Here is a 13,299-nt window from a genome sequence, read left to right as displayed (position 1 = left end):
TCCAACTAGGAAAGATCCCCATCTATTCCTTTCATATGCATCACCTCGCCTGGGGACTCGTATAACAGCCCAGCGTCTATCCAAGTGGATAGTGGAATTGGTTCGTCTTTGCTACCTCCTGGCAAAACAGCCATTGCCTGGTCCCATCAGAGCTCACTCCACTAGGGCTCTCGCGACATCTACGGCTTTTCTGAAAGGTGTGCCAATACATGACATCTGCAAAGCTTAGACCACGAAGAAGATAAACAGGTTGCTTACCAGTAACTGGTGATCTTCGAGTGGTCATCTGTGCATTCACACCACCCGCCCTCCTTCCCCTCTGCTGTCAGCTCCTAATTTTTTGATAGGTGTTGATTGGCGGCGGTGCTTTGAAGGAACTGGCGGGATCTCCGCGCCCGTCCCCTCTGAGCATGCGCGCTGGGGTTCCTGCGCATGCTCAGTGGGACTCGCGCGAAAATCCTTTGAAACATAGCTTGCTACAGCACCGGTCGGGTCAGCGCAGGCGCACTAAACCCATTGGTGTGAATGCACAGATGACCACTCGAAGATCACCAGTTACTGGTAAGCAACCTGTTTTTGCAACCAAATGTCCTTAACCGTGCATGACAGAGCTCTTTATGACACTGAAACTTGCTCCAACTTGAACATTTTTCTCTGTTTTAGGTTGGAGAAATCTACATGCTTGTTAACACAGCGATGAATCAAGCGCCGGTCAAGGAGAACATCCCTTACTCTTGGTCAAAACTGGCCCAAATCAAGTCAGACCACTTCAGAGCTTTGGCTCATTACTTCATTGCCACGATTCTGAGCGACCACCAACGTGAGAATGAGTTCAATTGATTCATTTTACATCTCTGTGCAAAGTGGTTTTAGACCCAACTAAAGAGAAACTGTCCATGTGCAGGCAGCTGTCTCTTCAGTTTATGTTAATGGGGCATTTTGGACAGTCTTAACTACGCTGCCTCTAGATCAAGATGGGTAGCCGTGTTAGTCTGTCTCTAGCGGTAGAGAAGAGCAAGAGTCCAGGAGCACCTTAAAGACTAACAAAATATGTGGCAGGGCGGGAGCTTTTGTTAGTCACTGCTCACCTCTTCAGAACTTCTTTAAAAAATTGAAATAGTAAGCATGAAGCTGGGTGTGTATAGACTGCAGAAGGCAGGTACTCTAGACAAGCATGCTGTCTTTACATTATAGGTTCATTGCTACAAGGATGACAATGACTGAAGGCTGCTGCTCACATCACCCACTAATTCATGCTGGTCAAGAAGAGTCTGAATGACTCCATGCGGCATTAGAGGAGATCAATGTGCACATATTTTAGATATGGTTTCCTGTTGGATCTTGCAGGAAGGGAAAGCTTCCCTTTCCTCTCTCCCGATAGTTTCATTATGTTGCCCTGAAAAGCACTTAATAAATGACCACAAAATAACAGAGAGAGGTCTTTGCCCCAAGGAATTTACAATCTGAAGCCAACACACACCTTAGGTGGCTTGTTATGGTACAGTTAACAAATATTCGTCAGCTGCTTCAGGGAAAGGGCTGTGGCTCAGTGGTAGAGCCTCGCCAGTTAAAAGAACCAGGTAGGAGGTGATGGGAAAGACCTCAACCTGAGACCCTGAAGATCCACTGCCAGTCTGAGTAGATAATAGTGACTTTGATCGACCTTCAGTATAAGGCTGTTTCATGTGTGTCCATGTATAAAGAAGAAAGGTATGCTTGACGTGCTGAATGAAATGGCCTTGGCTGAACAAGAGATGGTATTCAGGCATGTGGCTGTACAACAAGTTTATGAACAATCAGAACAATACTAATGGTAATCCACCAGGAAAACAAGTTCTAGAGATTGTTTGGGAGTGTTTCAAGTTGCACTTTCCTTTAGAGGGCCTGAAGGAAACTCAGATGGAGGGAAATGAAAGCAAACAGACATTTACACGTTCTTTTTCTTTGCACCATCCCAGTGCGCCAGAGTGATGTTTTAGCAGGAAAAAGCCATCTCCCACCTCTATGACCACATGCCAGAAGGCCTGACCCCATTAACCCTTTTGAGGGACAGAGGTCAGCGCGAACAACTGGGTAAGCACAAGCATCTGTGTCTTGGTTAAACTCATGCATTGTTAAACCGTAGTTTGCACTGATTGTAGTTCAGAACCCAAACCGTGGTTTAGACCCAGTTGTGGGATTGGGCTTTGGGGTGAAAGTCAGGGGGGATGACTCATGGACTCAGTAGGGGGTCCCCCAAAAGCAAGCATTTGAAGTACAAATGCCCCCCCCCCGGCTATATACTTACACCATCTGGGGGGGGGGTTAGGGCCTGGAGGCCAGGTAGAAACACCTGTTAACATCTATTATGAATGCCTACCGGGAATGTTTGGGTTGTGCTATGGTTGTTGCCCTCTCTGAGATTCCGGAATGAATAATGTGTAGTTTTGAGCACTTTAATGTTTGAATGGGTTTTAAATTGTACATTATATTTTTTAACTGTACTAAAGTATTGATGTTTTATCAGCAAGTTTTTCTCTTGCCATGTAAGCCGCCCTGAGCCCCACGGGGAAGGGCGGGGTATAAATTTAATAATAAATAAATAAATAAATATCATGATAAGGCAAACTCCTGTAAGTCCTTTATGTCTAAAATGACCGAACTGCACCACTGTTAAGAGCATAAAACGTGGTTTGCAAATTAAATCCTTAAGGTTTTTGCTTCTGTTTCACCATCCAGTTGCGTGCAACAGCTTGTCAACCCAAATGTCACGCCGAACAGTGATTAGACTTCTTGAATGTGGCTTGGTGTGAGGTCCATGCATACAGGTTTTATCTGTTACGGAGTTCCACAAACAGAAAGGGATCTCTCCTCTTCCGCAGCAGATCAAGACAAACCTGGGTTTGGGTGGACTGAGATTCACCTTTGCTGTACTGACGACAGAAAGTCAGGTGTTTACATCGAAAGAACACTTTCTTCAGTACTCGCTGGAATAATCCTCGAACTTGCATGGGATCCTTGAGATATCACATAGGAACATTAAGTTACTAAATCTGTGGCAACTGAGCATTCTGCCTCGAAAGGAGGGTATTTGTCTGAAGAGCTGATGCAGTGAGGCCCATCTCTGTTGACATGTTATGCAGTGGTAGACAAGGGGGCAGAAAGTTAAGGGGATAATCCCTTTTCATGAAGCTGCGTTTTTGCTTCCCCAGGAAAAGCCCATTTGCGGAGAGCCATAGTTTATCATGAAGAAGCCTTGCGGGTTTGTGGCTTATGCAGAAAGCTACGGAACATAGAGATCCTCCAGGAGATTCTGTCCGTTGCACACAAGCGTTCCTGTCTCAAATATTCACAGCAGGAGCAGGAGGACGAGTTCCTGAGTTTGGTGCAGGCTCCTGATATACTTCGTAAGTACTTTTCAAACCAGGGACGCCTCTTACCTGAAAGCCTTTTATGTACCAGTGAAAGCTTAATGTAGAATGGCCAACAAGGCAGCTCTGAGCAGAGCCGCACCCTTCTAAATCCACTGAAGTCCATGGGCTTAAGGGTGTAACTCTGCTTAGGACTGCACTGTAAAGGATCAGCCACATGCCATGGTTCAAGTCTCACCTTGGTTTGGGGCTGACCCTATTGTTAAGCAAGGCAAGGCAGCCGTACCCTGGTGACACACGTTGGCTACCATTTAGGAAGCTGCAAGTTTGTCAATTACTTAGTTTTATATTTTTGCCACCACAGCAGGCATGGGGACATAGTCTGTCTTCCCTAGAAGCACTTACTGACTCACCAGCATCAAGTGTGTGTGTGTATTTCATTCTGGCAAGTAAATCCACTAGGGCCAAATGATGTTATAGTGATGAGTCCAGCTTTCTGGAAAAAGAGTTATTTTCCTCCTATTAATTGTTAACACAATTAGTATAAGGTTCCATTAGTCTAGGAATTACCTTATTCTTACACAAAATCATAGAATCATAGAATGTTAGAGTTGGAAGGTACCTTGCAGGTCATCTAGTCCAACCCCCTAAACTCTGCAGGAGCATATTGTGGAGGTTTTGGATTTTACAGCTTGTTAGGAGAGAAAAAAGGGGGGGGAATGCACGAGAACGGAGTTCTGGAGCCTCTTCAACAAAATTCTTTTTAAAATGTGTAGAAGTTCATGAGTTTTCAGTATACAGATTGAAAACTTCATTTCCCTCTTGAGAGTTCAGGCTTCTCCCTCCCCCCCCCCCCAAAAAAAAAGCCCTGAGAAAAACAAAGCTTCTTCCTAAGCCCAGACACTGTTTGTGGGCACATTTTTGTTGTGTTCAGTCACACAGTCGAGTCCGACTCTTCACGACCCCATGGACCACATCACGCCAGGCCCTCCTGTCTTCCATCGTGGACACACACACTCATATTTGGATTTTCTGCTTCCATCACCAAAACTGTCACTTGGGCATCTCTGCCTCGGCTACAAACTCACTTGGGGTCCCGGCGTAAGCCTCTAACTTACCGAAGCAGATTTCAGGAAGAACATTTAAAAGGAAAATAGGTGCAGCTAATAGACCCTGGGCCCTAACCTGGATAGCTCAGGCTAGTCTGATGTCGTCAGATCTCGGAAGCTGAGCAGGGTCGACCCTGCCTAGTATTTGGATGGGAGACCTCCAAGGAATACCAGGGTTGTGATATGGAGGCAGGCAATGGCAAGCCACTTCTGAATGGCTCTTGCCTTGAAAACCATATTGGGTCGCCATAAGTTAGACTTGATGGCAAAAAGAAGATCCTGGAAATGGGTCTTAGAGGGTGTAGTGTGTTAGATTGAGAAGAATTGGGTTCAAATTTGGACTCTGCCGTGGTTCTCACTGGATCGCCCTGGATCAGTCACTTTCTCAGCTTGACCCAGCCATCAGGGTTGCTGTGAGGATAAACTGGAGGAAGGGCGAACCATGTGTGCTGCACCGAACTTCTTAGAGGAGGGATAGGAAGAGTGCAATAATGAACACGAGCAGTTTATAAGCCCTTAGCTCTGGTGTGTATTCACTGTTTTGGTTTGTTTCTCATTACAGCTAAGACGGACCATAAAATTGAAATGATTCCTCCCCAGTTCTCCAAGGTGAAAGTCAAAGACTTCTTTGAAAGGCTGGTAGGTAGGAAGTTGTACTTCCTGTTAATATGTGTTTCGTGTGCTGTTCTGCCTGTGCTGTTAATGAGACTGAATTCCTTCTTCCACGGGAGGGAAATTAACCAGGCATCTGAATGAAATGCACAGTGCCTTGGAGTGTCGTATCTCATTAAAGAAGTCCCCCACACACACACACAAATAATGCACATTCATTGCTTGTGACTAATAATGGCTTATGATTACTTTTGAGATCTGATAACAATCAGCTGTGTGTCAGAGGCGTGCTTCTATAGCCACAAGAGGTAAACCCTGTTCACAAGTGAGAGCGCTGTTTGGGCAGGCCCAGCTTGGATCCCAGCCAATGCTGGCTGTCAAGGCATTGGCTTTATTTATTTAGCAAACTTTTACCCCACCTCTCCAGGGAACCTTCCTGAGGTGGCTTAGAAAATTTAACAGAATAAGAACAAAACATTAAAAGTTGTTAATTAACACCCAACCTTGCAGACCTAGCTGCAGCATAAAAACATAGATTACAAAGCAGCTTAAAGTAACAGCTGCACACTAAATGGTTCTAAAAGACTCCTTAATTAAAAGCCTGGGTGAACGGAAAAATTCTGGCCCAAAACCTAAACGAGATTAGCCTCGATGCCAGGTGAGGTGGAAGGGCATTCCATAAGGTGAGGTGCCACTACTGAAAAAGCCCCGCCTGTGGTTGCCACACATCTCACCTTTGAAGGCAGGGGCACAAGAGCAGGGCTTGTGAAGGCCGATCATAATTGGCAGGCTGGAACATGTCCCTTCAGGCTTGCATTTGTTTGTAGTCCAATGGTATGTGTGAATGTGCAATCCACCCTGAGCCCTGTGTACGAAGAGGGATGGAAATCCAATAAAATTGATTTTCCACCATTGGGTCCTGCCCTAAAGGTTTCATGCAGATGTAGGCTTGGATCCCTAAGTAAACGTTTCCCAAAGGGATTTTCTGTCAGTGGAATGCAGCTAAGAGATCTGACATGCCTGTTATGCTTGAACACTCTCCCTTCCTTCCCCCTTGTTCCTCCTGCATTTGAATTACTTCTCCTTCCTTCCCTTCCCCTTTTGATCAGTAACCATGGTTCGCATTATGCCTGCACCAAAGGTAACACTGACCAGGGTTGATCTTAAACTAGAGCTTGAAATCGCTTCATACCCTTAGTTTCAAATGCTACTTTAAAGCTCATTGTCAACTCTGTGTGGATGTGATGCTAATCAGAGGATGGGAGGGAAGAATTTGAAGTGCGAAGGAAGAGGAAGGGGGAGAGCCCGTGTACCTGAAGTGTATCCCCGGACTCTTAGTCATGGTTCAGAGACTGAACTGTGTTACTGCTGTATTGGGCCTAAGAGGACTGTCACGGAAACAAATTTAGAGTCCAGTGGCACCTTTAAGACCAACAATGGTTTATTCAAGGTATGAGCTCATACCTTGAATAAAACTTTGTTGGTCTTAAAGGTGCCACTGGACTCTAAATTTGTTTTACTGCTTCAGACCAACACAGCTGACCAGCTGGATCTGTCATGGAAAAAACAGGTTGCTTACCTGTAACTGATGATCTTCGAGTGGTTATCTGTGTATTCACACCCATTGCAAGGAAATTTCTGAGCAATGCATGATCAGAGGAGAGTACATATGTATTTGTAAGAGTTTTTTAAACTACGTGGCTTGTAATTCTTAGATCGCTTTTAAGCTTGCCACTGTTTTACTTTTCAGGGCCCGTTGACAGTGTTTTCAGCCAAGCAGAGGTGGACTGCTCCTCGCACTATCAGTTTCCACTGTGAATCTGGCATTCTGGGATTCACCGTAAAAGGAGGCCCACCAGTACACATCTACTGTCTCGATCCAGCTTGTCCTGCAGCAGTAAGCAGAACTCTCCTCTCTAGTTTCCCAGAGCTCTGCCAGGTAGCTTAGCTGTTCTTGGTTGAGTATAGCAAACTTACAAAAAAAACACAACAAAGTATTTATTACATCGTGTATCAATTAGCAGTTACAAACATTCTGCATACACATGGAAGCCTATTAGACTTGCAGGTCTAATAATCATAAAGTCACACAAGTGAATATTTCATGAAAAGCCACTAGACCACACATGTTTCAGCCTTCTTCAGTAGCCTAAAACTGTATTGCACACACATAAAACATGGAATCTCATTTAAGGGCCAGGTAGGTTTGAAATGATTCACTACAGGTGGGGGCTCCAAATAAAAAACAGGCATGTATAGAATTGTGAGCCAGCCCACAAGAAAGATGATGCCTCTCACCAATTAATCTGTCTCTGGCCATATTTCTGTCATCTCAGTGCATGCAGATTGGTTTAGTGCAGGGGTGTCCAACATAAGGCCCAGAAGCCAGAGCCGGCAGATCCAGGGCTCCTATGCAACTCGCAAGTAACTGATGCAAGGGAGGGAGTGCTGAGGGTGAGTGGGCGGAGCCACTCCATTGCTGCTTCAGCACGGCAGAACAACCTCATCTGCAGCAGTCAAGCATCGTGGGAGCCTCTGCCCGGTGCTGCACTGCTGCCTCTCCACTCCGCCTATGTGGGTTTTCCTCTGCACCCCCCCTCCCAACCCATGGGGCCTTGCAGTGAGGATACATCGACTCGGAGCTTGCCACCTGCTGTCCTTTATACAGTTTCTATCTCCAGTACCTAGCATTGCATTTTATGGCACACATGGCCCGGCCCAACAAAGTGACATTTATGTAACCAATGAGTTTGACACCTCTGGCCTAGTGGCTGTTTGTGATTCTCTTATTTCATATGTATGTATAATGTTTTTAACTGCTAATTGATATACTGTGTAATAAATATTTTGTTATTTTTTTTTTTTTAAGTTTGCTGCACTCAACCTTTTTAGTACCTAACGTCTTGTTCAGGTTGGGCTTGGTTCCCTATGCTTTTCTTTCGCTTAGCTGTATTTGTCCAGAGGCTAAAATGCAAACTTCAGTTAAATTTTCAGACTTCAGTATTAGAGGAATCTTGGGACAGAATACATTTGAGACATAATCTGCGCAAGAGATTCCTTTTTTGCTATTGGTCAAAACACTTGCTTTCAGAGGTCGATTGGGGGGATCGCCGGGGATCGCCGTTCCCCCCGGTGAGGTGCGGGGGGGGGGCAGGGCCAGCCGGAGGTTGTCCTGCGCTCTAGGCGAGTGCAGATGCCAACCTCCCAGTGGGGCCTGGAGACGTGCTCTGGGCATCCTTTCCCCATGGAGCGGTGTGTGTGTGTATGTGTGTGGGGTCTGGGTCTGTGCATCCCCGGCGCGCCCCTCCTCCTCCCCCTGTCGCAGCTGGGCAGGAGAGGCCGAGAAAGGTGGCGGCTGGGCCAGAGCTCCATCTCCAGCAGCTCTGCCAGCGCCACCTGTGCCTCCCACCACAGCTGCCCGTAGGTGCTGCCGCCGCCAGGGAGAGAGGAGAAAGAGAAGAAGGAAAAGAAAGGCCCGCCGTCAGGGGAGGCGTCTTACTCCCAGGCTGGCCCTGCCTGCTGCGCCTAGCAGAGTCCCAACTGATGGACAGATTGCGCGAGGGGAGAGGGAGCGAGGCCGAAGGCATCTGGGGACGGGTAGGCCCGGCCCGGCCGAGCCCCGCAAGCGCCTTCCGGCCCGGCAGAGAGCTGGCGCAAGTCCGGAGATGACCCGGTCCCCCCCCCCGCACCTCTCCGGGATTGCCCGAGGCGAGGCGCAAACGCGAGGAACGCAGGCTGGCCTCTCTTCCCTTCCCTGCCTGTCCTGGGCTTGCGGGCGGAGGCTGATTCCCCTCGGAGGGGAGCAGGGGCTTCTAACTGAAGTGTAGACGACGGGGATGGAGGGAGGACGCCGGGTCCTGGGCTGGAGCCGCCTGCTGCGGCGCCTGACTGGAGTGGGCGGCATCTGGGAAGGGTGCCCCGTCCAGTCTCTGTGTGCTGGGGGCAAATGGGAGCGCGCAGCTGCATGGATGTCAGGGTGGGATGGGCGGTAGGGCTACTGAGGCCTGTGTGTGTGTGTGAGAGAGAGAGAGAGAGTCTGTGTGTCTCTGTGTGTGTGTGAGGGGGGGATGATATAACCGTGCTTAGGGCCAGCCGTGCTATCCACCCCGCGGCAACTTCAGGTGGGCAGTTTGCAAAGTTGGGAGGCGAACTTCTCCCTGGCTGCTCCCGAAAGGGGCTTGCTCCGGCTGCGGTGCATGGGCGGCATCGCCCCTCCCCCCGTCAGCCAGCCAGCCAGCCGGCTGGCTGGCTGGCCGGGGAAGGCAAGGCCGGGTGGGGCTCTGCCAGCCATGCGGACGCATCCCTTTGGCGCAGGGGTGGGTGGGGTGGGTGTGGCCTTATGACACACGTCCGGTGATGTCAGGGGGTGTGGCCTTATGACACGTCCGGTGATGTCAGGGGATGTGGCATATGCCAATGAGTTATGCTAATGAGTTCCCCTAGCGCTTTTTCTATGAAACGATCCCTGCTTGCTTTGAAATATGCGTGATGAAGACAGTAGACAGAATTGCATTGACTTTATAAAGGATATTGCAGGGCTGGAAAAAGAAGGGCACAAACTGAGATGCTTGAGGGGCTGGAACACCTTTCCTGTGAGGAAAGTCTGGGACTTTTCAGTCTAGAAAAAGCTAAGGGAGAGATGCAACATGATAAGAGATTTATAAAATTATGCATGGGGTAGAGAAAGTAGACTTGAAGAGCTTCTTCTCCTTCTCGAGTAATACTAGAACGTAAAGATACCTCAGTTCGTTATGGCCAAAATTGCAGATTCAATACAAAGATCACAACAGACAAGCATAGCTCCACATATGAGATTTATTAAAACATGGTCACCGATACTAAATTATATGTCAAGGAAAGAAATGCTCCCGGCTAACACTGCGTACCACAAGTGGTTACACCTGTGAGATATACCAGGTAATCAGATCTGCTAACAAGATCAAACTATGCACACACACTCAACAATCACAACACTTATCAAAACCAATATACCAAGGGGAACATTTTATCATTTACTAACCAAAGGTAGTACTGTACTGAGTAATGTAAAACAAAGTATATGTTATTTGTATATGTATTTTTTTTCTTATAAGAATAAAAAAATAAATTAAAAAAAAAGATAACCCAATGAAGTTTCGGGGAAATAGTTTCAGGACTGACAAAAGAAAATATTTATTTACTTTAACAAGTAATTAAACTGTGGCATTCACTGCTAGTGGAGGTAGTGACAACCATGAACATAGATGGCTTTACAAGGAGGTTAAATGGATTCATGGAGGAGGTCTATTGATGGTGGACCTCCTGATGGCACCTGGTACTTTTGGCCACTGTGTGACAGAGTATTGGACTGGATGGGTCATTGGCCTGATTCAGCATTGGCTTCTCTTATGTTCTTATGGCTACTAGCCACGGTGAGTAAAGGGAGCCTCCGTATCCAAAGGCAGCAAACCCATGAATACCAGTGCTAGGAGGCAGCATCAGGGGAAGGTCTTGGCCTGTATGGCCTGTTGTTGGCCCTCCAGAGTTGCAGCAGAACTTTTGAAGCAAAATCCTTGGATATAATAACATTGGAAAGCAGTGATGATCCCCTGAATAGTTTTAGACTGTTGATTGGCCTGGTCCTTCACAGTGAGAATCACTGCCGCGTAAGCAAAGTCCAGCTATTCTTACATAGGTGAATTTTGTGCTATTGTCATGTAAGCATGTGGAAGGGAAGGAAATGCCTCTGCAGATCCCAGCTGACATTTAAGATGCACCCAATTGTCTTACAGTTGGCTGGTTTGAGAGAAGGAGATTGTCTGGTTTCCATCGGAGGTGTGGATTGCAAGTGGCTGGGAGTGAGTGAAATCTTGGAAAAGTTCAAAAACCTGAGAGGGCAGCAGAATATTGAGATCCAAGTCATTAGTTGCCAAGATGCAACAGCATCCATGGTAAGTGAAAGGACAATGGCCCAGTTCTAGCATTTTGAATATAATACTTAGCATTTATATCACCCACTCTCTCAATTTATTTTTGAAAGAAACTATAGGAGGGCCCAAATTGGAGCAGGTGACACTTAGAAGCATTTTTTAAAATTGCTCCCTGATTATTATTATTTTTTGGAGCCACACCCTGCTGTATGCCCCCACTTGAAATACGTTAAAGATTTTTGAAAGACTGAAGCTGCAATTTCCTTTTACAAAAGCTGTCTTTTCCTTAGATTCAAGCAAGTGACCATTCCCGGCCATTTGTTTAGGGGATTTTAAGACTGATTGGGGAACACTTTTCAGAAGCATGCAGTTCTAGACGGTTCCCCATACAAATGCGTGTTTCCAATTAGACTTCTCCAGACCTAATAACCGAAATTCTTGGAGGTCTAGACTGGCCTGTTCCCCCCCCCCCCAAAGTGGGGATTATAATTAACATGAAAGAATGGTGAAGCCTGTCTCTGGAAAACAGTTCACACTGTGTGGCCTTTTGTTGTCTTCTGAATGTTGTGACCCATTACGGATGACTGACTTCTCTCTCTCTCTCTCTCTTTTTTTTAAAATGTGACCCTACCCCCACCTCTTCCCACTGCAGTATAACAAAAGCGCAACATACTCGGTGGGGATGCAGAAAACCTACTCCTTGATCTGCTTGGCCATGGAAGAAGATAAAATAGACACGACCAAAAAGGTGGCTCCCAAGCTGTCCTTCCTGAGCTGGGGAACAAAGAACCGGCGGCAGAAAGCGGCCAGCACGCTCTGCCTTCCCACCGTCGTAACTGGGAGCTCTTCAGCAAAAAAGAAACTTGCATCTCCCTTTACGCTCCTGAGCTCGGAAGGTTCATTGTACTGAGACTGGCAAAGAAGGCTCCTCTGGAAGCCTGTCCCCCCAAAAAACTGTGCCATAAATCTGAAATGTAGCCATGTAAATCTAGAGTATGGCACTGCTGACTGAATTCTATTCCAGTCTCTCTCATCTGTAAAGATCCCATATTTTTGGAGAAGAAGAAAGTAGATGGAAGAGCATTGAGAACCGGGCAGAAAAGAAATTGTCTTTAACTGCTACTGGCTTTTTGACTTTTTCCCTCTCTATAAGTTTGTTATAATTCTCTTGTAAAATATATATAGACAAAACTGTTTATAGAATATTTTATTTACTACAGGGTTTGGGGGGAGATTATGAAGGATGTTTTAATGTATAACCTATGTGTATAAATCAATGTATATCTGTTTTCAGTGAAGACAGATGGAAGGACAGGTGGACATAGGAAAACTATTGTCTATTGTGGCAAAGAACTAGAGGCCAGTCTAGACCACTGCCATTTTGTATGGGGCCAACCGACAGCAGTGAGCAATGAGAAACTGGCTCCTAAGATGGTTGATAACCATGTGAGGCTTCAGACCCCACTTGGATAGGCCTCAGCTACATGAGGCACTAGGGTTGCCAAATGGTACTCACCTCCTCGGCGGGGGACTCCTGGGGACCTCCCGGTGCGCGTGCCGTATCTATGTCACCCGGATGTGACGTTGCACGCTGGGGGCGGGGCCACAGCCATTTGAGGGGAAAACTCTATGTTTTCCCCTCAAATGGCTGTGGCCCCACCCCCAGCGTGTGACATCACATCCGGGTGACGTGCACGCGGGGGTGGGGTTTCCCCCGGGGGCCAATTCTGTCGCATCAGAAATCGGGCCACCAAAGTGGGGGATTCCCCGCCCCCCGGCCCCATTTGGTAACCCTATGAGGCACTGGGAGTTCAGTGAATGGATCTCTCCGTTGTTCTCTCTCTCTAACCATCACATGTGTAAGAGCCCAGTTCCAGTCAGGACCATGAAGGGAGATGGGATTTTAACAATGCAATCCTAAGCAGAGTTGCACCCGTCTCAGTCCAGTTGTGTTTAAAAGGGTGTAACGTGTCTGTTTACTTCATTTATATTCCCACCTCACATAATCCTACCTCCCCTCAAGCTGGGGTCCCCATTGGCTGTGTTCACAGAATGCCTAAAGTCGCAGGTAACTGAGTCCTCAGATGGACTCAAGCTCAACTGAAGCTGCCTTCAGATAGTTAAAGGAATGTATGAAGTGTGGATTAATAAAACTACACTTGAAGAAAGTGCTCACCTTGACTGCCTTCTAAATGTTGCCCACGGAACCGATTTTCTATGGGTCCATTGCGCAGGACTGGTGTATAGTATTTAAAAGGCCCATGATGCCAGTTTCCTGGGGGAAGACTCATCATTATCTGCCCCACCCAAATGAGAGCC

At 47.0% G+C, this 13,299-nt stretch overlaps 1 protein-coding gene across 1 annotated transcript in view; it reads left to right on the top strand.

The window, feature by feature from the left end:
• The window catches only part of RHPN2 (rhophilin, Rho GTPase binding protein 2), a 62,131-nt gene extending 50,174 nt beyond the window's left edge, over positions 1–11,957 (top strand). Inside the window, exons 9-16 of the mRNA XM_015408738.1 lie at positions 664–820; positions 1,650–1,675; positions 1,980–2,073; positions 3,192–3,386; positions 5,022–5,098; positions 6,822–6,968; positions 10,843–11,001; positions 11,633–11,957. Of these exons, the coding sequence (XP_015264224.1) occupies positions 664–820; positions 1,650–1,675; positions 1,980–2,073; positions 3,192–3,386; positions 5,022–5,098; positions 6,822–6,968; positions 10,843–11,001; positions 11,633–11,890 (1,113 nt within the window). The 3' untranslated portion in view covers positions 11,891–11,957. The remainder of the gene's footprint in view (positions 1–663; positions 821–1,649; positions 1,676–1,979; positions 2,074–3,191; positions 3,387–5,021; positions 5,099–6,821; positions 6,969–10,842; positions 11,002–11,632) is intronic.
• The last annotated feature ends 1,342 nt before the right edge of the window (positions 11,958–13,299 follow it).

The sequence above is a fragment of the Gekko japonicus genome, unplaced genomic scaffold (genome assembly GCF_001447785.1).
Source record: "Gekko japonicus isolate JY-2015 unplaced genomic scaffold, Gekko_japonicus_V1.1 scaffold2513, whole genome shotgun sequence".
NCBI lineage: Eukaryota > Metazoa > Chordata > Lepidosauria > Squamata > Gekkonidae > Gekko > Gekko japonicus.
This window is presented reverse-complemented; position numbering and strand designations above follow the sequence as displayed.